This window comes from Chlamydotis macqueenii, chromosome 13 (assembly GCF_036417535.1).
Source record: "Chlamydotis macqueenii isolate bChlMac1 chromosome 13, bChlMac1.mat, whole genome shotgun sequence".
Classification (NCBI taxonomy): domain Eukaryota; kingdom Metazoa; phylum Chordata; class Aves; order Otidiformes; family Otididae; genus Chlamydotis; species Chlamydotis macqueenii.
In genome coordinates this window covers 2,674,073-2,698,318 of record NC_141568.1, presented here as the reverse complement: position 1 = coordinate 2,698,318, position 24,246 = coordinate 2,674,073, and the positions used below count along the sequence as shown (strand labels likewise).

The following is a 24,246-nucleotide window of genomic DNA, read 5'->3' as shown; positions in this document are numbered from 1 at the left end:
GCCAAATCCCCACCCCGGGCACCCCGCAGCATCCCGCACCGGCGCAGCGTTCCCCGCGTCGCAGCATCCTCCCTCTTGGAAGCAGCTCAGCCAAACGCTGCTCCCACCAAACCGGCTGGGTACCGAGCCGCGGGGATGCTCGGCCACCCCTACGCTCTCGGGGTTGGCACGGGGACCACGTGGTGCGGGGACACCCCTCCACCCCAGCACCCTCCCCGCTGCCGCGCAGCCGTTTCCATCTATTAGGAATCTGCAAATCCATCAGCTGGGAGCAGACAGGTTGAGGCTGGGAGCTGCTTTCCCCCGTGCCAGCCCAGGCAGCGCTCCCAGGGGACTAATACCGGCATGTAAATATTAGATACTTTTGTCTCCTCCGAGACCAATTACACAAATCGTGGCAGCTCCCGCAGGACTCTCCGCTCCTACTTACTGTATCATCATTAACAGCTTATTAGGGAACAGCTGCTCAAAGAGAGGGAGGGGGGAAAAAAAAAAATTAAACACGGGAGGAGAGACGGCAAGGAGATGCGCACGTAGGCCAGGTTGGGAAGGGTGACCTTCACCCCGCCCCGGCACCCCGGGGACACCCACACCCATCCCAGTGGTGCCGTCGGAGTGCCCAGCCCCTTTTGCCACCCCAGTGATGGGACCAGTTGGAAAACTCCACTGGGATCCGTTGTGGGCTTCCCGGGAGGTGCAGAGGGGGGTCCCTGGAGAGGGAGGACACCCATGGGGTGGCTGCAGGACCTCCAGGACCCAGAGCAACACTGTCCGGTGGACGCTCTGCCATCCTCCCCCCCCCGACTCCGGGATGGGGGGGATGCGAGTTTTGGGGATGAAACCCCCAGCACTGCCCAGCCCCCCTGAGGGGGATGCACTCCCCTAAGCCAACTGCAGCATCATTAGAAGGTGCGGCTAATTTGGAGCAGGACGTTCCTTGCCCTCTTCCCAGTCCCCTGCGGGTGATGCCGGCTGGGCCAGGAGGTCAGGGGTGTTTTTTGGGGATGTCACATCCCTCCACCTCTCCTGGCTCCCCTAGGCGCAATTAGAGCAGCATCAATCACAGCCCTGCCATCGGCTAACGACGGCCCCTGCGGTCACCGAGGGCGGCCGGGGTCCCCAGCGGGGTGGCAGCGGGGGCCACCCCGGGGTGCAGGTGGCCTGGCTGGGTGCCGCGTCCCCGGCAGGATGCCGCCGCATGCTTCTGGTGCGCTCTAGCGTCAGCCAGCATTAATGCATTACCGGCACCGCGGCCGGACACGCGCGCGGCCGGACACGCACACGTGTGGGGACACCTGGCACAGTCACCGGACCCCCTTGCGGGGGGGGGACACGGCCACCAGCTGCACCTTGTCCCTGCACGGGTGGCTGATGCCACCCATACTGGGGGGGTGGGGGACAGATGTCCCATCCTTGCGGGGTAAAAGCGATGCAGTGGCCCTGCATGGGGGCAGATGCTCTGCCAAGCAGGGTCTGTGAGGCAGGGGGGGAGCGGGGCTCCCCAGGGCTTTTGGGGGACGGCACACGAGCGGCGAGGTAGCAGCTTCCCCGTCTGATTGCTAATTATCCTCGTTATTCCGTGTCAGACACTTTATGAAGCACCAGAGTGATTTGCTCTTTCCCTGTAATTAGGCACGTCGCAATTACCATCTAATTCAAGTTCAAGCTCTGCGTCCTCACGACCTTCCCGGCCTCCACACCACGTCCCTGCCTGTCTCTCTGTGCCCCCCCCCCCCCCCAAAAAGCCCAAAAAACAGCTAAATGGGATGCCAAAAGCCCCAAGTCAGGGACAGTCCCCAGCGTGATGCTCCCTGAGCATCCTTGAGCCCTTTTGCAAAAAAAAAAAAAAAAAAAAAAAAAAAAAAAGGAAAAAAATAAAAAAAAGAGGGAAGGAGTCCAGGGGAGCAGCATCCCAGCGCTCATCTCCTCTCGGAGCATCCTCCCAGCAGCCTCCGGCAAAAGCCTCACGGGTGCCGCAGCACCCGGCACCGCGTCGTGCCAGGCTCCGCCGCCGCACCCAGCGGCACCCGAGTCACGGCAGCAGGATGCTCTCCCCCCTCCCAGCAGCTAATTAATCCTTCTGCTCAGGCAAAGCTCATTAGCGCTGGTGCAGCATGGGGCTGCCCGGCACGGCCTCCCTTCCCGGCCAAGGTCAGCATCGCCGCCGCGCCCGCCCCGGCCTCTGCCTCCTGTCCCCTTCGACGGCCTTTCCTGCGGGCTGCCGGTGGTTTATATAAGCTTATACTATAGGAAAAAAAAAATTTTAAAAAATTTAAAAAAAAAAAGAGGAGAGGGTGGAGTAAAGGCCCCCCCCCGAGCCTGAAGGCAAGGGAGAAGCGGCCAAGGAAAGCAGAGGAGTCAGCCAAGTGCCTCGCTCCGTGGCAGGCAGGGCGCGAGTGGGCCGCCCTGTAAATGTTTTGAATTTCCAAAACAGGAGGGAGAAGCCAAGAGCTGCCGAGTTCCCCCCCGCACGCCAAGAAGGACAAAGGGCATCCCCTGCGCGGCGGGGGCGTGGGCAGGCACCCAGCACCCCCTTCCCCCCCCCATCCCCATCCCGCCTCGCCCTGGGTCCCCTGGGATGCGCGATGCGGCGCTGGGCTCGCTGCTAATTATAACCGGGGAGAGGAAACGCGGGGGTGCCGGGCGAGGGCTGGCGGTGGCCTCGCCAGCAGGTCCCACCAAGGGACTATGTGCACGGCTGTGGGTGCGACGCCGACCCACCGGGAGAGCCCGGAGCAATCCGACGCGTGGCAAAGCCCCCCGGCTCCCCGTCCTGGCAGAGTGGGAGCCTCCCCTTGGGAACCCGCTCCCTTCGAGGGCCAAATCCGTTGGAAAAACCCCCGAAGCCAGCGCTCCAGAGGCTCTCCTCGCTGCGGGATGCTCCCACACTGATCACTGCTGAACGCCGGAGGGAAATCCCGGTGCCCACCCCGGCTGCTGGCAGGGATGCGGGGATGCTGCATGGGTGGTCCAGCCCCTGGGAGGAATCCCCCTGTCCCAAGGGGCGATGCTGTGCCCCAAAAAGCAGAGCTGGGAAAGAAGAAAGGGCTGTGGGAGAGGGGGCAGCATCCATGGGAATGCCAGCAGCACAGCTCTGACACTGGGGGGGGCCCTCCTAGTCCCCCCACCCCCCCCTGCAGATTATAACCTTGCACAGATTATAATCTTAAATCATAATCTTAAATTATAATCTTCAACAGATCCCAAACCCCATCTGCTTAATCCTACCCCAGCACAAACCCCCCCCCCCAGGTTTATACCCTGGATGGTGGGGGGAGCAGGGCCGCCCCGCTGCCAGCCCTGCTACCGGGGGGTGGGAGAAGCCGTGGGGCGAGCCCCCCCAGCAAGGTACCGCCGGGTTAGGAGCAGGCAGGGAGACAATATAGGGACTATGCGGCCCCCGCGCCGCCAGATGTGTGTTAATAAGGCAGCTGCCCCCTCAGCTAATAAGGTCACTTACTGGCTCCAGCAAGACGAGAAAACAAGCAGGGGCTTGGCTGCGGTACAGCCTGACTTGGCACTCGCCGCGCGCCGGCTTCCTGAATTCTTACCGCTTCCAGAGCGGCGCAACGGGGTGGAAAAAAGCAGATACAGCCACCCCCCGCGAAAAAAAAAAAAAAAAAAAAAAATTAAAAAATTAAAAAGCCCTGCAACCCACCCGCCGACCAGCATCCCCAGCGCTGCCCTTCATCCCGGGGGGAGCCGGGGTGGGGGGCGCCTCCTGCACCCCGCTGCAAGGTGGGCTGCGTGGCTTGGGAACCGGCACCCGGCACGACCCTCGCGGTGCTGCCAGGACACCCCCAGTGAGCTGTTTTATTCCCTAGGGAAAAACCTCCCAGGGAAGGGCTTGGACAGGGGGGTCCTGCAGATTTTCCCAGCAGCGGGCCCCCCCTCGCTCCCTCCCTCCCTCCCTCGCCTGCCCCCGATGATGGCGCCTCCGACTCCCTTTGTTTTAATATTATAAAGCGAGCCAGATGCCGGCTTTAATCCCCTCAGCTGGTGAGGATTTGCAAACACATTAGGAGGCAGAGCCGCTGCGCGCCGGCCCCTCCGCTGCTGCTCCCCAGCCCCACGGGCGCATCGCCGCGCCCCATCTGCCGCCTCCGAAAGGGGATCCCGGCCCCTTATCACCTTCCCGTGTCCGGATCAGGAGCCGATGAGGGGGATGCGGGCATCCCCCCCCCCCGCTGCTTGCGGTTGCTAAGGTTTCCCTTAGCAAGGCTCCCACCGGAGAGTTTGGGGGATTTCCCTCCGGGTGACACGACGACAGGGTGATGGGCGCAGCGGGGGCAAACCAAATGGCGCGGGGTACAAGCAGAGGTTGGCCAAGCGGCCCTCCCGGTGCAAGGACGACGGGTAAGCGCATCTGTCCCTGGTGTAACGTCGCAGCTGCCGGACCGGAGCACGGCCGCCTCTCCCGCATCCCCAGCGGACATGGGATGCTTCGAGCAAAGCTTTGCGAGTCCTAAAGGGGAATGGATTTTCCTCCCAACCGTTCTGCGAGGCCTGATGGCTGCCGTCGCGTCTGCTCCCCGGGGTTTCGGCACCCAAGGCTGAGATTAAGCAGGTACCAGCGAGATGAGTCGCTCCGAAGTGTCGTATCCCACAGGAGCAGCTCCGGAGCCAGACCAGAGCCAGGTGTGCATTCGCCTGTGCGGCTAACGGCTCCCCCGGCACGCACGGACCCTCGCCGCAGCCGGGAGCGGGGAAACGACCTGGAAAAACGGGGAGAGGCGGCTGCGGAGCTGCGGGAGCTGGAGGATGAGGGGGATGTGATGCTGGAGCGACATCCCGACCCTGCAGCATCCCAATGGGGGATACTGCCGCCACCCAAGGCACCCCATAAAGCCCCTCCTTGCCCGAGGGCCGTGACCCTTACACCTTCCCAAAGGCTGAGGGGTTTCCCTCCAGGCACCTCAATCCAGGCCGGATCCATGAGGGGGGGACCAAACAGCCCCCAGTCCCGCAGGGACCAAGTACCCCCCAGATGCTGCTCCCAGGGGACCCTCACATCCTCCCCTGCGGCTCCCAGCCAGCCGGGTGCTGCTGGGTGCTCCCCTGGGAAGCACCACATTCCGTCCAGGATGGATGTCCCACACCAGAGCCCCTGTCAGCACTGCAAAGGCAGCGGGGCTTTTTTGAGGGTGTGTTTTTTGGGTTTTTTTGGTTGTTCTTTTTTTTTTTTTTTTAAAACCAGGATCTCCTACATACCACTTAGCAGCCAGGAGTTCAGAGGGAGCAGAGCTCAGTGCTTTAAAACGACGCCTCGTTTGCCAAGAAATAATCCCAAAGAACAAAAAAAAAAAAAAAAAAACCCAAAACCCCGACCGAAAAAACCCAGACTCAGAAGATAATTAACTCTACAAAGCAGCAACCCTGAGCAGCTCCAATCCTCGCTGTAACCACCAAGCCTCTTCTCCAAGGGCTTATTTCTTGCTGTCTGCAACACAACAGCACCAGCACTCAGAGGCCTGGGGATTTTATTAGCACCCCCCCAAACCCCACTGGCAGATTTCCCCCCCCACTATTCGGTCCACTCCCCGGGCCAGGCACGACGGGGGGCCCAGCCCTGCGTCAGACCCCGTGTCTCCGAGCAGGGTGGCAGGGCGGCGGCGTGGGGGGTCACTCTCTGTCCCTACGGGGGCTGCAGTGGGGATGTCAAGGATGCGGGGCTCCATCCCCGCCTGCCGCAGGTCGTCCCCTAGAGGCAAATGGCAAAAGAAGGGGGGCACTTCAACCCTGGGGGGGCATTTCAGCCCCCTCCCCATTCCCTCTCCCACCTTCGCGGCTCGGCAGAAGGGATGCTCCACCTGGAGCTGGCACCAGCGACCCACCATCACCCCCCAGCAGCATCACCCCCTGCCCATTCCTGCCGCTCGACTGGGAGGGGAATAAAAGCGAGAAGAGCCGAGAAAAAGCAACGCGGAGCCAGCCTCCCGGCATCCCCCTTCCCCTCCCGACCGCGAAAAGCCAACGTCTCCCCGCGCCCCTCCAGCCAGGGGATGGGAATGTGGAAGCAATTGCACTTGGCAAGGCAGCAACAGTGAGTCAAAAACAGTTGTTTGGCTTGTCAGCCACCCAGGCCCTGCAGCACTCTTGTTTTCCTTCCCTTGCCTTAACCCCTTCCAGCCCCGGCCCCGCTCCCCAGCGGGACCCGCAGCCCCCAGCCCCGGCCCGGAGAGGGGTTGGGTGCCAGGGGGAAAGCCTCATCCCGCCGCCCTGCTCCTAAAAATGAGATGAGGGGCAATTCCCCAAAAACCACAGCGAGAGGGTGCACCAGCCCTGCTGCCGTGCCGGGAGGTGCACGGGGCTGGCGCAGGGCAAAGGGACATCCCAAGGCCACCAAGGAGCAGGATGCCAGTGCTCCTGGAGCGTCCCGCTTGCTCATGCCAGGAGATGCAGAGAGGTCCTTGCCCCTGCTACAGAGAGCATCCGAGATGCCCCTTGGCGGGGCGAGGGGACATGGCCACGCGTGCTGGCGACCCCACACCGCACTGGGGTGGCCGGACTCCCCTTGCAGAGTTAGCCCACTGGCACGGAGCTATTCAAAGCCTCCCTCGCCCATTTGTGACAGTTCAGGACATCCCAGGCGGCTTCCCACCGGCTCCTCCAGCCCCTTCCCCGCCGGTGGTACAGCAGCAAGGCCAGAAACGCGTCCAGAGCCACCCCGTGCTGCTTCGGGGTCTCTTCTCCATCCCCAGGTCACCCCTCGCACCCCAAAACAGGCCACCCAGGCCAAGCGCTCAACGCCACCCCATCTGCCAGCATCACACGCTGCTGGGACCCCCATCTCCATGCCGGCCACCACCCATTTGGGGCAGGGTCGGGGGGGGGGGACACCAGGACGCATCCACCCCACTCCTCACCACGGAGAGACTGCCACAGGGCATCCCCTGGGGGCACCCAGTCAGGACTCCCACCCCTCCGTTCCTCCCAGCTCCGCACCCCAAGTTGGACCCGGAGAAGAAGAGGGAGCCCAGGGAAGGGGCTGCTCCCCCTCCCCGTTGCGGGGTACAAGAGGAGCGGGACAAGGGGGTGGATGGGGAAGAGTTAAACCCTCCCAAAAAGCAGAGGGCAAGCCCGGCTCGGGAGAGACAAAGCGAGACGCTAGAGCCAAGAGATGAAGGCAAGGATGCGATAAGAGGGGGAGGCCAGGGTGCACACGCCGGAGCGAGGGGAGGAGGAGAAGGAGAGGTGGGTGATGACCAAAGTCATTGAACATTTTTTGGCACGCCTACCCCCCGAGTATCCTGGCCGTTGGCCCAGCTCGGAGCTGAACTTAAACAAACTCCTGTTGCAGCCATCTGCTTGATTTTAAAATAAATCAAACAATCTGTTGAGCCGTGGGTGATCAAATTTCCATCTGTGCGGACGCCTGCTCGCCTCCTCGGAGCCTCCGCTTGCCTCTACCAGCCAAACACTCCTGGCAGCATGTGGCCTCCCTAATTCCTCCAGGAAGGGGAGAAACCGGACCTCCCCCACCCCCTCGCCCCGCACCCCGGCCCCCTCCCAGCCCTTCCCCGCCACCCTCCTAACTCAAACCAAGTGCTATTTTTACAGCCGCCCACCAAACGGAGACGTACGCCGGGTCGAAACGGGAGGAAAACGGGGCTGGAGCTGGGGGAGATCCCAAGAGATCTCAAACTTCTCCACTGCTGCGTCTTTGGGGGGGGATTCCTCATCCTGTCCCCTCCCCGTCCATCCCATGAGTGCGAGAGGATGAAAAGGAAAAGGGCAGCAGCTGCCGGCAGCGGGACCCCCCCGCCTGCCCCGGCACCGGTGACCGCGGCGCAGAGGCCACGGACAGGCCAGAAATAGCAGCCGCGAAGCCAGCGCCGCGCGGGCGTCCCCAGGACAGGGACATTGGGCGCACGTCACCTCCCAGCCATCCAGGCAGCGTGCTCAGCCTTGAGCCCACCCAAAATCACCCCACTCTGAGGGGTTACCCCACCCTCCAGGCACAGGAAACCCAAGGGGACCCACAGGGGAGACGGCACCCGCGGCCGCGGCCCCAAACGCCCTCTGAGCAGTTGGGTCTTTTCCCAGAGCTGGGCTCAAACCTCCGCCAGCATCACCCAGGCTTCGCCCTCCATCCGAGCAGAGGGTGCCAAGCCAGAAATGGGGTGACAACGGGGTGGGGGGAACACAGCAACGGGAGAAAAAGGGAGGAAAAAGTCATGAGTGATGGAGAAAGAGGGTACGACAACGGACGGAGCACGGTCAGGGCTCGCCGGACCCCAGCGGAGGAAGGATGCAGGACGCAGCGGGATTCGCTCCTCCTCGATGGCCGCCAACGCCACGGTGACACGACGCCGTAGGTCCCCGCGGCACGGCACTGCGGAGGCAGCAGCGAGGAAGAGGAGGTGCTCAGGGCACCCAGCACCCAAGCGCGGCCCCGCCAGGAGCCCGAGCTGGGGCTGGAGAAGAAACCTCACCCACGCGGGACGCTGCCAAGCCAAGAGCTGTCCCGGCCAGCCCGCGGCTGGGCTCGCCAAGCCGCTGCTGGAAATAACCCGCTCCGGGGCACAGGATCGGGCCCGAGAGCACGAGGATGGGGGATCAGCAAAGAAAACAAAAAAAAAAAAACAGCTGGAAAAAATAAACAATGCAAGGGCTCGTGTGACCCCAGCGCATCCCCGTGCCAGCAGGCACCCACCCTGGGGATGGCTCTGCGGGAAAAGCTGCTCCCAGGGGAGTCTGTGTCCCCCCATCAGCCGCACGGAACGGGGAGCTGAGGCGGGGGACCCCCAAAAACCAGCCTTGCTCTGCAGCAGCTGCTTGGAATAAAATCTGGGCACAGCCCCGATAGGATACACGGCAGGGAGCAGGTTACACGGCACAAGCAGGGGAGGGAAAAGGGGAAACACACACACAAAAAAAAATTTAAAAAGAAAAAAAAAAAAAGCAGCAAGCCCCTTTTTGGAAGAGGAAAGGGCTGACAGGACCTGGCCGAGAAGCAGGAGAAAGCCCAGATTTCCCAGTTACTGTGCAGATGTTCTGGACTGAAAACAGAAGACGGCAGGAGCGAATTCGTCTCCCTCTCCAGAGACGCCGCAGCCAGGGCATCTGGACTCTGTCTGCAGGCGAGGGACGGCTTCCCCCCCGCCAGCCCCCCGCGCCGGGGACAGCCGGGGCACGCCAAGCCCCCCGGGGGTGCCACCCGCACCCCAGAGCCGGGGCGGCGGCAGCCAGGGCCCCGTCCTCGCGCCGGGTTGACCTTGGCACGGTTACCTCCCGGGAAAACTGAAGGGCCTTGTCTTCGCCGTGTTTTCACTTCGGGATAACTCATGCTGCCTGCGCTGACGAAGAGGAGGGGGGGGGAGATGGAGAGAAGAAAATGCAGCTGTTTTAGCAGTGAAGACAAGGAGGGAGGGCAGGAGACACACACACACACACATATATATATTTATTCCTGGCCAGGGTAATAACTGAAATCACTCGCACTTGATCATCACTCGATGAAAAGCTTCACGGCCGACTGAAGTCAGCCCCGCTTCCAGAAACACGCTGCGAGCAGATGGGAGGTGACGGTGGCGATGCGCTGCTCGCCCCGCACGCAGCCCCCAAGACGCTTCACATAGCTGCCTGTCTGTGCGTCCATCCCTGGGTCCGTCCATCCCACCACAGCTGCCAGGCGAGAGCCCAATGCCTTGGCTGTCACCAAAACGTCCCCAGCTCCGAGGTCCCCATCAGCGACCGCAGCGTCTTCGTGTCCGGCTTCCCTAGGGACGGAGGTGGCCATCGGTGGCCCCGCCGGAGCCATCAGCTGACGTTCTCCCCTCATCTGAGGGGGACAAAGCCGGGTAGGGGGACACAATTAAAGCCATTTGGGATGGTCAACAGGGGAAACCAGCGGGCACGAGGCCGCAGCGCAGCCCGGGCTGTGCAGTGGGACGCAGTGGGTCCCGCAGGGACGAGTGCCCACGGCTGGAGCTCGGAGGGGCGAGACGCCCCAACAATGGAAGTTCCCAGCCCCAAAAGCAGCCAGTGCCGGGGACACACCGGGTGCCAGCACGCCGGGACGCAGCCTCAATGGCGGTCAGCCCTGAGGACAGCGCTGACCATGCTAAGCCGGGCCCGGTGTCCTCTCCTGCTGGAAACCATCCCCGCGCTCCCGGCGGAAATCCACAGGCACCGAAATTCAGCATCTCGGCGGCTCCTACACCTGCAGCACGACAGCGCGGACGCCTCCGGCCCCCTTCCGCGTGCGACACGAGGCAGCCCCGGCGCTCGTCCCGCTCCAGCGCGGGTCGCGGGGCGCTGGGCACAGGCACCTCGCCGCAGGCTGGCGGGTTAGAGGAGGAAAGCCGGGGCAGCCACTGCGCCGAGCGCGCCAGCTCCGCGCGTAAACAGATGACTTCAGTCTCCTGAGAGCTACTAAAGCCCGGCAGCACTTGTGTTAACATGGAAGCGGGGAGGAAAATAAGGAAAATCAAGAGGGAGAAGCAGCGTTATAGTCAATGTCAGGCTGCAAAGTGCACCCAAACAGTATCCTTCTCCTCCAAGCCCAGCCAAAACTCACTCCCAGAGCCATCCTCTTCCTCCTCGCTCTGCTACTGAAGATGCACGGAGGGGAAAAAAATAAAAAGAAAAGTCACACCAAGGCCAGGCCAGCTGCACCAGGCTGTTTATCCAGCCATGCCGCAGCAAGGCTGGCGTGTGCCGGGGTGGCTGGCAAGGAGGGAGAGGCCAAAGCAGCTGCTCGCCCGGCAGCGGGAGCAAACCGCGACCAGCCCGGGCTGGCACCGGGGCTCCGGCATCCTCTCCACGGCACCAGGAAGGGAAGCGGGCTCCGAGGGCCGGGAGCGATGCCTTTTGGAAAGGGGTGCAAGCAAGGAGTGGTGTCACATCCCCGACAGCCGGGCTGGCAGCTGCCGAGGCGCGGCACCGGAAGGAGCCAAGGCACGCTCGAGGCGCCGCCGCCGCCCGCGGGACCCGGAGCTGTCGGAGCCCTGGGCCGGGGCCCGGGAGGATTGCGGTGCTGGAAGGTCTCCCATCGCCAGCTGCTCACGGCGGAGGAAAACCCAGCGCGGTTGGGAGCCTGCCACCACCGACCGAGCTCCGACAGCTCCTCCGCGAGCTCCCTCCAGGATGCTCCTGCCCCACCACGCAGGGTTTGCCCCTGTACAGCCCCCACCAAGCCCCAAAACCTGACAGACCCCAAGGAGCGCAGCATCGCACCTCCAAACACACCGGTGGGACATTTCTGTGCCACCCCTTCAAGCCCAGGACCTCAGCGTGTGGCACAGGGTTTCTCACTGCAGGGATGAAGGGCAACATCTGGCCAGATGCTGCCCAGCAGCAGCGGGAGCCCTTTGCCCGACAGCCCTTCCCAGGGAGCCCCAGCGAGCACCCCGCTCCGAGCGGCAGGGAGCCAACGGAGCATCCCACCCTCCCAAAAAACCAGCGCAGGCACAGACCCAGGTCACAGCAGGTGTCACCGCTGGTCGGCCCAGGGCCGCGGTGGATATTTTGGGGTTGAGGTGGGGGGGGGGGTGCACGCAGGGTTTCCTGGGCAGCGCGCTTTTTGGGCCAGTGCTTTTGGCAGGCGCTCGCAGCGGAGAGGCAGCGCTCGGGCTGCCAGTCCACCGTCACTGCTGCTTTAGGGAAAAGGCAGAGAGGAGGCAAGGGGCGGGAGGGGGTGGTAAAAAAAAAAAAAATTAAATAAAATATATATCACAGCCAGCTGGTGAGCTGTGGAGTCAGCACAAGGTCTGGAGGACACGGCGGCTGGCAGCGGCGCGGGAGCCCTGGTATTTTGGACAGCTGGTACAGCAAGGTCAGCCCGGCCAAAGCGAAAAGGCCCCCCCTTTGCTGTTCCCCCTCCCAAACCCCACGCAGATGAAGGACGCGTGCCCCTCGCTGGAGACCCCGACGGGGCGAGCCGCTGACGCACGGGGTGACTTTGAAGCAACCCAAGCATCAGCTGAGGATGAAGAGGATTTCACCCCCGGCTGGGTACGTACCAAACCCACCCTGACCTCATCGGCAGGAAAAAGCAAGCGGCGCGTTTCCCTCGCAGCGTTTCTTTGTTTGCCATCTGGGAACACGATCCCGCGGGAGGCCGTGCCCCGAGACGTGAAGTCATAGCACCGTTATATTGCCCACCTCCGCGCCGGGGATTGAGAGCTCATCCGAAAATACCGCATCCCGGGCAGCGTCAGCCGCAGCAGGCGCTGCGGAGGAAGCCGCTTCGCTGAAAGGCGGCGCGAGCCTGGCCGAAAACATCTTTATATCAACATACGCTGCAAACAAACCAGGTTTATCCCGACAAAGTTGGCTTAAAATACCTTCGCCTGGTTTTTGCACTGCGTCTGCTCGAATCAATGACGGCAAAAACTGGCACAAGCACGGATGCACCCACCAAAGCTGGAAGCCAAAAAAAAAAGGCAAAATAATAAAAATGTAGGTGAATGAGATGGGTTCTGCTCCTCCTTTACGTTTAAGGGACAAGCAGGAGCCCCACGCAGCCCACATGTGAAGCCCAGGCTGGGGACGCACGGAGGAGCCACCGGCTTGGCAGAAGGAAGCGCAACCACCCAAAACACCGCCATTCCCTGGAAAGTTTTCAGGTTGCTTCAAAAAAAAAAAAAAAATCAACAAAAGATGCAAACAAGCCAGAGGTCCTGCCTGCCCGGCCACGACCTGGGACCCTCCCTGCACCCGAACATCCATATCCTTACGGACATTTGGCTGGGTGCGACACAGGAGGAGGGTCAGGCATCACCCTCCACCTCCTGGGCTCACGTTCCCGGCATCCAGGAGTTTCGGCTGCTGCTCAGCATCGGCGGGACGCGCTTCAGTCAAGAACACAAGAACTCTTCGATGTTTGCCCAAAACCTTTTTCAAAAGGCAAGGAGAAAATGCCCACCAACAGCTGTAAGCTCGACACAGCGTTTTGGGAACGCAGCGTGACCTTTGGAGCTCGCAGCCTGAAAAAAAAAAAAAAAAAAAGAGGCTAAACCTCCGGCTGAGCCAACACCACTGCTGCCGGGCAATAAACGCAGCGGACTCGGCCGCACAAGCACCCAACGCAAACTCAGAACAGCTTTGCTCGAGATACGGTGGGATTTGAGAGCTTTCCAGAAACCTGGATGTATTTGCAGAAAGTTGCATGGAAAAAAATAAAAAAAAAAAAATTTTACAAATGGAGCTCACTTTTGCAGGTATGTAATTGCAGGAGGAGCGGTGGCAGGCGAAGATGGGAAAAGCTGGAAAGTCAAGAAAAAACTTTTCACAGCGCTGGCAGGGAGACCGGATCAGAGCAAGCATAGAAAACCCCGGTTTGGTCAAGCAGGAGCATCCCTTGAACTGGGAGCATCGACAAGGCAGTGCTTTGCCCCTTTAGCGAGGGCCGGAGGGGCGGCTTCGCTTCCAAGGCTCCCTCAGCAGGCAGGGCCGGCCGGGGCCGCGGGTCAGCATCACCTCCGGATGCCGGCCAAGCCCGGGCGTTTGGCCTCAGCACCTGCTCCCCTCGCAGCGGCTGCCCAGCCCACAGTTGCACAAGCGGTTTCTCCAGATCAGAAGGATGAGACATCATACCCGGTTGCAGCAGGCACCCCAAATTCGAGAGCCCTGCACCCATGGGTGCACAGATCTGCGCAGGTCCCCCTTGCAAGGGGCACAGCTGGAGAGAAGATGCAACCGCACAGCGCACATCTGCCTCAGAGGGGACCAAGAGTGACACCTGTGCCCGGGTACCCTTACCAAAGCTCAGCGTTGCCATTTTTCTTCCTGGTGGGAGAAGCCAAACCCACCCCACACAAGCCAACAACAGCAGGGTTTCTGCAGAAGCCCCTCTGCCGAGCAGAGCTTACCTCCAGCAGCAGGACCACACCTCTAAGGAGCATCACCTGCCTCACTGCTCTCCCAACACCCAGACAGCAGCAGGGCCACCACCCCACCCAAAATACCACAGCCTCCACCCCTCCTGATGAGCCTCAGGTATGGGGTTCCCTCGTTAGCACCTCCAAGTCGTTATAGAGAGCACCTGAGTCCCATCCTGCTCTCACTGCCCTGCTAAGGGAGCAGGATGCAGGGATCTCTGGTGGCATTCGGGGGCATTTACCTGGTGCCCCAAACTTGGAGCCATCTGGGTCAACCAATTTTAAGCAGGACAGTAGCAAACCACCAGCTCGACATGGCGGGGTGGGTGTCCATCCTGGGCGTGTGAAAAAAAAAACAGGTGCTTTCCAAAAAAATTAATTTTCAGAGCCACAAGGAACAGGGAGGTGGTTTTAACCCCTGGGGCTTGCTCTCTCCTGCCTGGACCCGTGTCAACCTGGGTGTCACATGAGAGCAAAAGGTGACTTCCAGCAGCAAGCGTGGCCGAACGTACGGGGAAATTAGCCGAGCGCCCTACCCAAGCATTAACCCGCCTTCTAAATAACCTTGAGGCGTGCGAGGTCTCAGCCTGACGGGAAGCACGCGGAGCCGGGGAGGGAAAAGGCGAGAGGACCACCTGGCCAGCCAGAGTCACCATCGGGACACGGCAGAGCCCGGCGATGCGAAACGGCCTGGCCGAGCAGCTCTGCCTTGCTCCCGCCACCCTGCCCGTTAATTTGCTCATTAGCAAACCCAGGAACAAGAGGGAGGAACTGAATAGCATCCCTTCTCCGGGACACCCTCCTCCTCCTCCCCCTCTGCCTTTCATAGCCCCACACAAAAGCTTTTCAGAGCCGCTCCGGGTGGGAGAGGGGGCTGCAGGCAGGAGCCCAAGTGGGAATTTGGGGCCGGGGCCAGCCAAAATGACCCGCAACGACGTCGGGACTGTCCGGCTGGGGCCGATGGAGCCTGGAGGAAACCGGCCGAAAGCAAAGGCTTCCGGAGGATTCCCATCGTCGACGCCAACTCAACCTCCCATGCCATCCTGGCGCTCTCCGCACCGGCGCCGCGCGCCCACCCTCCCGCCCGGCGGCTTTCCAAGCAGCGCCGTCCCCCCCCACTTCCCTCCCAGTTCAAGAACCGGCACGACTGAACGGAAAATCATATTTGTAACCAGCCGAGGGAGAGCGACCGGAGAGAAAAGGAGCGCTTGTCCTGGAAGGGCTGGTTTACATTTCTAACGAAAATGCCAGCGCTTCAGAGAGCCGCAGGGTTCTGGCCACGAGCGGAGCCCAAAGGCTTTGAAAACGAACTCCGGGATTTAGGATGCTGGCATTTTACCGAGCCCAGCCCGGGGGCCTGGTTTGCAGATACATGGCAGCGGCTCTCCAGCACGCTCCTACAAGCTGGAAATTTGGGGGTAAAAGCGGCTATTTCCCCAACCCACGAGCAAGACAAGCTTGCCACTAGCGAACCTGTGCTCTGCCGTGCTTCTTTCTAGGTGACGCCCCCAAAACACCCTGCGTAACGCGCAGAAAACGGCAGATACAGGACAGGTCTTGGCTCTCCCCACCTCTTGGAAGGATTTTTACCTGTTCCTTCACAGCTTGACAGCTCCAAAAAGTTCATTGCTAACGGCACCCCGTCCATCAGCATTCGCCCCCGGGGACCAGACCCAAAATAAGAGCATCCATCTACGTCACCACCTCACCTCCTCCTCGACGCCGGAGCCGGGAAACGAGGGATGGGGTGCGGGCCGAGTGCCTTACCTTTGGGAGGAGAGCCGGGGGTGCCGCCGCCAGCAGCTCCGGCGGAGTCACGCTCTTGCCGGCCAGGACCACGGCGCCGCACTCGGCACAAGCGCCGATGGTCAGCTGCTTCCCGTCGTCCACCAGCAAGCTGTTGGCCACGCGGAGGGTGTAGAGGAAGACGGGAAGCCTGGCCACTTGAACGGCTTTTAATCCAAGGCATCGCTTCTTCTCCTGCCGGCAGAAGAAGCAGACGAAGGTCTCCACTTTGTACTGCCGGGACCAGGCGCTGCTGGGGTGGTGGGAGTTCCTGCCCTCGTGCTGCAGCCACTGCCCCAACAAGTCGTGGTAGCAGAGGACACAGGTGGCCACCAACCCGGTTGAATCGGCCGGTCTGGCTCGCGGAGCGGGCGGGTAGACGGTCAGGAAAGGGAAAAAGGGTTCCTTCTCCCCGAATCGTCCCGGCGGGTTGACATTGAGCTGGAACTCTTTGCCGGCACCCAGCTCGGCCCCGCAGATGTAGCAGATGGAGGTGGGACCGGGCTTGACAATGGGGTGGCCGGCCGGATCGCTGGCGGAGAAGACCTGGTGGTACCTCCCCAAGAAGCTCTGCACCGAGGTGATGAGCTCCTCGTTGTGGCAGGCCCTGTACATGGCCCACAGGTCCTGCAAGACCCCAAAACACTTGCGGCAGCTGCTCACCTCCCAGTGCTTGTTCAACCCCTTGGCGCTGGGCGGGCAAGGCAGGAGGCTGAGGAAGGGGAAATGCATGGTGCATTTCGCGTTGCCGTTCGTGATCTTGGCCGCCACCGGCCTCGCCTCCTTGCCGCACTCCTCCCCGCAGAGGTAGCAAGCCTCGGGCACCGGCGGGACCCCCATCCCGTCCTCCTTCATCCCTCGCCGACCCTTGGCGGGCACGGCGCCAGCGTTGAGGGGCACCACGTAGAGCCGCTGCAGCACGGGCACGTTGGCCAACTCGAAGCTTTGCCACTGCTGCATGAGGGAGGCGAAGCAGCAGGGACAGACCAGGGTGCTGCCGGCGGGCGAGAGGGGCTGGGCGCCGGGCGGTGGGCTGTGCAGCCAGAGGAAGGGGAAGAAGGGCGCCGGCGAGGTCTTCTCCTGCTTCTGCACGTGGACGCGGCGTTGGGTGGTGGGCGACAAGGGGCTACCGCAGATGTAGCAGGCGGTGCCCGACGCCCAAGCGGGCCGCTCGCTGCCTTCCTCCTCCACCTCCTCCTCCTCCTCCTCCTCGCTGGTGATGTTGATCTCGCTGTCCTCCGAAGAGCAGCGGGGCGGCCCCCGTTTGCCCCCCCCCGCTACCGGGGGGGTCCCCGCCGCCCCTCCCGCCCCGTCGGAAAGCTCGGAGAGGTCGGAGCCGGCTGCTGGCCCTTCCTCCTCCTCCTCCTCCTCCACCTCTTCCTCCTCCTCCTGGCCGGCGGGGCGGCGCGGCAACCCGGCTGAGTCCCAACCCGTCGCCCCCCTCCTCAACCCGGTCCCCCCCCCCGCCGCCCCCTCGCACTGGTGGGGCCGTTTGAGCCAGTACATGCGCTTCTCCACCGGCGTCCGGCTGCGCTCGAAGGAATCCCACTGCTCGCCCAGGAAACAGCGGCAGACGGCGCAGACCAAGGCGCAGCCCTCCGCCGAGACGGCGCGGGCACCGGGGGCCGGTTCCTGGTGCTGGAGGAAAGGGAAAAAGGGTCGGTGGTCGCGGGGGGGTCGTACTTGAAGCTTGAGTTCTTTGCCGCGGCTGATGCCGCCGCCGCAGATGAAGCAGCAAAGCGGAGGCGCCGGGGGTTGTGGAGCCCCGGGGCCGCCTCCCCCTCCCGTCGTCGTTGTCGCCGTCGCCACCGCCGGTTCGCCGGTCGCCAGCGCGGCCATCAACCGCTGCTTGCGGGAGAGCGGCCCCGCCGCCGCCGCCCCCGGCCCCGCCGCGCTCATCGCCGCCCCCGGCTCATCCCGCGGCTCCGCCGGACACGCAGGCTCGGGGGGCGGGTTTGCCAAACGCTCCCCCCCCCGCCCCGCCACCCCTCCAACCAACCTCCCGCCTCCCGCCCGCCCGCCTCCTCCCGCCGCGGGGAAGGCGACGAGAAACAAAAAAAAAAAAAAAAACAAACCACCGCCACCAACAACAACGACCAAAAAAAAAAAGAAAAAAAAAAAAAAAAACCAAAAACGGAATAAAAGTTCGGTGCGAAAAGTTTGGGTCCCGCCGGCGGCGCGGAGGAAGGGCGGCTACCGGTCGCCTCCCGGCCCCGGCGCCCCCGGCCCGGCTCCTCCCCGGTCCCCCCGCCCCCGCCGCGACCTGCCCGAGGGGAGGGAACGAGGGGCTGCGCGCCCCCCCCCCCCCCCCCCGCCGCCTTGCGGAGACCCCGCGGGGGTGGGAGGGGGGTACGTAGAAACCCACCCCACCGAGGGGGTTTATGACCAGCCCCACGCGGGGATTGGCGCACCAGCCCCCCCCCCCACCCCACGCGAGGCGGCCCCACGCGTTGTCCCTCCCCCTCTCCATCCCTGGTGTTTCACCCACCGCCCCCTCCCCATGCCACGACCCCCTCCTTTTGTGCATCTCCCCCCAACCCCGCACCAAAGCAGCGTGGAAAGCACCGTGTCCGGATCCACGCCGGCGGGACGGATCCCACGGCCCTTTGCCCAAAAGCACCGGCCACCTCCCTGCCCTTTCCAGCGCTGCCCACCGTGTCCCATGAACTCCCGTGCCCCGACCAACCATCAGCCCCGGTAATTTATTTCACATTTTAAAAATCCTGCTGCTGTTCCAGTTCAATACCAGATTCTATTTCCCGCACCGTCCTAAAATGCTGCGTCGCTTTGCCTCTCGCTGGTAAATAGCTGATGTGTTCCCAGCCGGAGCTGGCGGCGTTTCAGCGACGCAGGCAATAATCCCGGTATATCCTTACCTGCCTTGCAGCCTGCGATAAGATTTAATGCTGGTAAAGCACTTTGCTGTCCTTGGACAATAGGCACCGCGGAAGTGCATACTGTACCCAGGCCCAGTCACAATTAAACCTGACTTATTAACCGCCCAAGCATCCAGTCAGCCTGCCCACCGGCTCGGCACAGCGCTCTCGATTAAAAAAAAATTATATATATATATTAGCAGCCATAGGGATATTTTTCAAGCGGTCGTTTGAGGAGGAAGCCTGCTGCCGGCAGTGCTGCTGAGTTTGAGTTCATGGCAAGTCACTGCGACGTCCCCAGTTCTGTCCTTGCAAAGCCCTGGCTCTGCTTTGGCAAAGTCGGTGATGGGAAGGGGGCGCAGGGACGGGAGGGACCGCGGGCCGGACGTCAGGACGCCCGGCTGATGCGGAGAAGCCCCGTCGTCCCCGCTCCTCATCACCCCTGGGTGCCCGCAAGGTCCTGACCCTTGGGTCGCCCCGGCTGCGTCCCCCTCGGGTTGCCCGGCCCTTGATGTCGTCTCCCACCCGGATGGCGGGTGACAGCGTCCGGGCGCACCCCTGCAACTGGCCGGGAGATCAAACAGATTGGGTGACATCAGCTGGAGCGCGGGCAGGGGCCAGGAGGGCTCTTCGGGGACCCGGATCCAGTTTCCATGCAGATGGCTCCAGCAATAAAACAGCAAAGAAGTGGGGGGGGGGGGCGGGTGGGAGGCGATGCACAAAGCGGGGAACACGATACCTTGGGAGAAGTGGCTCTACGGGGCTTTTTTCAGGGGTTTCCAGAAGACAGCAGGGCCTCGTTATATTTTATTTATTTATAGGCCTGATGCGGCGGCAGCTCTATGCACCGAGGGCGTTGGGAGGGCCGCGCGCGTCGGGGTGGACATGACTCAGATGTTCTTTAAAGGCGCACGTGGCCTCTCGGTGTCACCCCTTTTCCCGGACGGGACCGGGCCATCGGGGCGGGATGGGGTGCCTGACCTCGGGGCGGAAGCGCCGGATTGGGGAATGCTTCACCCCAGCCACGCATCCACCGCCGCTGGGTTTTCCCCGGGGACTGGGGGGGTCTCAGGCTGCCCAGGGGAGACGCGGCCGTCGGCTCAGCCCACCCTTCGAGCGCAGCCGACAGATGCTCTCCCGCCTGCTCCGCAGATGGGCGAGGAAACAAGGCGCTGTATTCAAGGACCTGAGCTCAGCAGAGGCCAGACACCCCCCCCACCCCAAAACACCAACCCTCTGCATGGCTCTCCGGCCTCTCCGGAGACGCTGCGAGCCCCCGGCTCCCCCCTGTATCCCGTTGGGATGTGGCCTGCCTGGGAGCAGCTTCCCAGGCCTTGGCCGCGTACGGACAGAGCAGCTCATTTATCATCCCTGTGCCGCCCCGGCCCTGCGGTTGCCGTTTGCAACAGAGAAGCTGGGAGGGAGAGAAAATTTCTCAAGTCGGGCCTCGGCAAGAACTGAAAACATATGCCCTGGCAGCAAACGCGTCCCCCGGGGCGCGCGGGGATCCAGGCGAGCCTAGCACAGGATTTTCCACCGCGGCTCCCGCCGGCACACAGCCCTCCCGCCGGAGCCGGCGTTTTAAAGCGACCAGAGAGCTGGGGATGGTGACAGCCAGGTCTGCTCCTCTGAGCCCAGCGCCGCGGGGATGGTGGGATGCGATGCAGATGGAGCGGGAGGCGGTGCGGGATCTGGATCAGGAGGCGAGCGTCCTCACTTGCAACCTCCTTGCTGGCTGGCGATGCGGAATCGTCCCCTTGCGCAAGGGCAAGCCCCAGGGACAGATGTCCCTTCCGAGGCAGGGGACAGAGAGGCGCTGTGCATGACCCCTATTGCACCAGGGCTCCTCGGCGCCAGTTGTGCAAGGTGCTGCACGAACAGCCCCCAGCAGCTTCACCGTGCCACGCTCCCCCAGCTTGCGTCAGGCAAGGGGCCGGGATGGATACACCGGCAGCCGGTTTGGTGGTCAGGCCACCCCCACCTCCATCCCTATCCCTATCCCCATCCCCATCCCCATCCCCATCCCTATCCCTATCCCTATCCCCATCCCCATCCCCGTCCCTATCCCTATCCCCATCCCCATCCCTATCCCCATCCCCATCCCCATCCCCGTCCCTATCCCCATCCTCATTCCCATCCCCATCCCCATCCCTATCCCCATCCCCATCGCCGCAGCCCCTCGCACACGGCAGGATGGCACCCAGCAGCACCCACTCGGCAGCACGCCGGCGAGGTGCCGCTGCACCCTCAGGATCGGGCACGTGCTGCCGATTCCTCCCCGTCCCCGGGACCCGGAGGTTAATGTGGAAATTACCAACTGCTTATTCCTTCCAGCTGTTGCTGTGAGTCATCAAGTGCCTTAAAGAGCATTTCAAACAACACAGTGCCTTCGAGACAGCGTGACTGCTCCCCCAGCCACCCCCTCCGGATAATCCTCCGCGGGGTCTGGTGTTTGAAAAGAGGGAATATTTCTCCAAGGAGGCAATTCCCAGCCGCGTGTGGCCGGGGAGGCGGAACAGCCGCTGCCTCGCCGCGGCGCCTGACCAGGCTCCCACCGTGCCCCATCGCGGTCCCCGTTCAAAAATCCAGCGGGGACATACGAACGCCACCGCACGCAGGCGGGGGGGGACGATCCTCGCTACGCCACCCGGGGAAACTGAGGCGCGGGGCGGCCGGCCTGAGCACTACGGTGTCACCTGCCCAGGGCAAAGCTGGCAGGACACCGCCGCGGGACACCGGGGCACTGGCCTGGCGTTTGACGACCTTGAACTCTGCGCTCAACAGCTGTAATTTTCTCTGCGAGATTTTGTTTTTTTTTTTTTTTAAAAGCTGATCTCTGCACTCGATTGTGCTGCTTTTTCAGATGGAAAAGACAGAGCTGGTTTAGGACGTATCCTTTATCTGCTGCTTCAACCTTTCTTTGGATTTTTTTTTACTTTCTTAATTATTTTTTTCCTTCTATTCCTCTTGCTGGAAAAGCCCAGCCAGGTTTTCTCCTGCTTGTAAACTATTTCCCCTGGTCCTCTGTGTGGCCGTGCAGGTGAGTCGAGGATGCTCTCAGCCAAGATCGCGGCTGGTGCGAGCAGGAACATCTGCCTCTGCAGAGATAAAAAAAAAAAATAAAAAAAGAGATGACCCAAGAAAAGCTGCGGAGCTGCGGGGCGAGTGGAGAGGAGGCAACCGTCCCATGCCGAAACCGCAGCCATGAAGCGGAGTGCGGGGTCTGCGGTGAGGGAGGCTGCGGAGTGGTCCGTGCCTGGGAGGGAGGGATGCTGCTGGGATGGTCTCCATGGCAGGATGGGGAGAGGCGGCTCCTTGGGAGGAGAGGGCCACCGCCAGCCACCGCAGCCCCGCGGGGACTCGCTGCAGCTGAGCCGGAGCCGTGCTGCTCCGCCAAGCGCTTTGGGAAACGCTGCGGCACGGAAATCGCGGCTCCTGCCGTACCCAGGGGACAAAGCCACCGCGGGGCCGCGTTCGACGCCCGGCCTGCCTGGCCCAGCAGGAGCCCCGGGGGCACATGAGCGTGCACACGCGTGTGCGCGTGCGTGCACATGGATGCAAGCGGAGCGAAGACCCAGCACCCTCGGGCCCTGCGCGGGCACCCATCGGCGTTAACCTCGGGCGCTGATTCACCCCGTGGCACCGCGCCCTGCGAGGCAGGAGGGAGCCACGTCCCCTGCAAGGCCCAGGGGCCGAGTTGCCTTTTTTTTTTTTTTAAAGAGGTTTTTTTTTTTTTTTCTTTTCCTTTCCAGAACGAGCTGCTCTGCAAATGCCAAGTGCTGATGCCAAAGGGTCGTGTCAACAAAGAAGAATGAGTGTGGCTGTTAGAGGCTGCTATTAAAAAAGGGTGGAGAGGAGAGGAGAGGGAGAGCGAGGGAGGGGGGAAAAAAAAGGAATAAAAGATTTGTCAGTGCAAATAGTAACAGTTTGCACAGCAGTAAAAATTCCGGAGCAGCAGCCAGGCCCCCGCAGTGTCCCCGGGGGCTTGCGCCAAGCGGGGACTCTGCACCCCGTGTCCTCCCCGGGGTCATGGGGCGCAAACCTACCCCAGCGACTCGGCATCCCCGCCGCTGCCAGCACGAAGCGTTTTCCAAGCTCCCAGTGTTTCCGAGCCCGCTCAGACACCGAGCCGCGGCGGGGCCGTGCGCGGCGTCGGCTCCCCGGCACGCGGCAGGGCAGGTCGAGGTCCCGCCGCGTGAGCGCCGCGAGCTATTTCTAGGCAAAACCCTGGGATGGGAGGGAAGGAGCCTCTCACATGACGCTGAAGATGCAACGGGAAGACGCGGTCTCTGGTTTCAGCTTTCTATTCGCAGCCCGTTATTCACCAGTTGAAGATGCCATCTGCCCCGCCGGGGAGCCGGGGCCGGATCGGCGGCTGCTGGAGCTCCAAAAGAGCCCAAGGGACTTAGGTGCCCTCATCCTTCTGGGAAGCAGGTGGAGGTTACCGCTCCTGCCCAGCCAAAAAAACCCCCGTTGGCGTTGTCTCTCCCCCTCACCGGTATCTGGTACCCGGGATACCGAACCCAAGCGGATGCGGCAGTGCCTGGGATGCTCAAGCGGCGCTGCGTGGGAAAAGGCAACACGAACTGTTTAAATACAGCGGGAGAGATAAACAAAGGCTGAATCTTTCTCCAAAATCCGTATTGAAAGCCTTTCTGAGGTTAATAGGCCAGTTTACTCCATTTTGACTCTTTAGAAAATATTCCAGCTTCCCGTTTTCAAAGCGCACCTCGGGCCCGGATTTCACCCCCCAACACGCCCCACAACCCACCCTTCTGCGCTCGCCTCAAAAGCGATGTCAGGAGGAGGTCAAACCTCCTAGAAAGGCCTGGTTTTTAAGCGTTCTCCTGAAAAAAAAAAAAAGAAAAATTTGGTCAAAATTGAGATGTTCCCACAGAAATTGGTATTTCCCGATGGAAAAACATTCCATCAGCAAAACGCTGACCCGCTCCGGTTACAGCATGGTCATGGCGATGAGGCAACGCAGCTGGGAAAGGAATTAAAAGGGAGCTGGAGAGCTGCAGGGCTTCACCGCATCCCGCGGCCCCGGCTGCGAGCCGGCAGCAAGGACCTCACTCCTCCTCGGCGCTTCCCGGTCGCGGGATGCGGATCGGGCGGGAAGAGCCGAGCTGTCAGCCGGGATCCCAGCCCCATCGTCATCCCAACTGGGTGATGTCTCACCGGGGTGCGAACACCCACCGTCCCCGCTCCCCCAAACTCCACTGCCGCTTATCCGACGCTCAAGCGAGCCAAGGGTACCAGCTGTCCCCAAGGATGAAGCTCGCTCGCTACTGGGAACATCCCGCGGGATTCAGCGAGCTGCAGGAGGAGATCGGCAGGCCAAGGGCTGGGATCTCAGCAGGTTCGCCACCGGGACTGGAGATCAAGGCGTGCCACTGGTGTCTTCGCTCTAAGAATTGGTGGAAGTGCCTGTTTGGGAGGCTGTCCCGCGCCTTCGGGCGGCCGAGCGATGGACGGGGTTTGTTTTCTTTCTTTTTTTGAAGGCAGGTTGGTAAACACGGGCTGGAGCGGGTCAGGAAGCAATCGTCCCTCCTGCAGTCAAAGGGCGAGAAGAAAAACTGCCGGGAAGATTTTTGTCAGGGATAACGGGGCAGAAGCCCGTGGTGCAAGCGCAGCCCATGCAGGGTCTGGCCCCACTGCGGCAAGCACCAACGCACGGGGAAGACGCCGGCGCTCATCCCTGCCGCTGCACGGCACTGGATCCCATCAGCCACGACGGACACGTCCCCTCGGACCAA

At 62.1% G+C, this 24,246-nt stretch overlaps 1 protein-coding gene and 1 long non-coding RNA gene across 3 annotated transcripts in view; both read right to left on the bottom strand.

The window, feature by feature from the left end:
- GSE1 (Gse1 coiled-coil protein) overlaps positions 1–17,856 on the bottom strand; it is a 91,299-nt gene extending 73,443 nt beyond the window's left edge. Inside the window, exon 1 of one of the 2 annotated variants that reach the window (XM_086758059.1) lies at positions 15,594–17,856. In XM_086758059.1, the coding sequence (XP_086614185.1) occupies positions 15,594–17,510 (1,917 nt within the window). In that variant the 5' untranslated portion in view covers positions 17,511–17,856. The remainder of the gene's footprint in view (positions 1–15,593) is intronic. The other variant, XM_086758060.1, reaches the window with a different exon arrangement.
- A 3,510-nt stretch (positions 17,857–21,366) lies between these two features.
- Positions 21,367–22,707, bottom strand: LOC147599074 (uncharacterized). The gene is made up of 2 exons (XR_015260029.1): positions 22,534–22,707; positions 21,367–21,585 (listed from the first exon to the last, which is right to left on the bottom strand). It is a non-coding gene; the product is annotated as an uncharacterized LOC147599074 (long non-coding RNA).
- Positions 22,708–24,246: the final 1,539 nt, after the last annotated feature.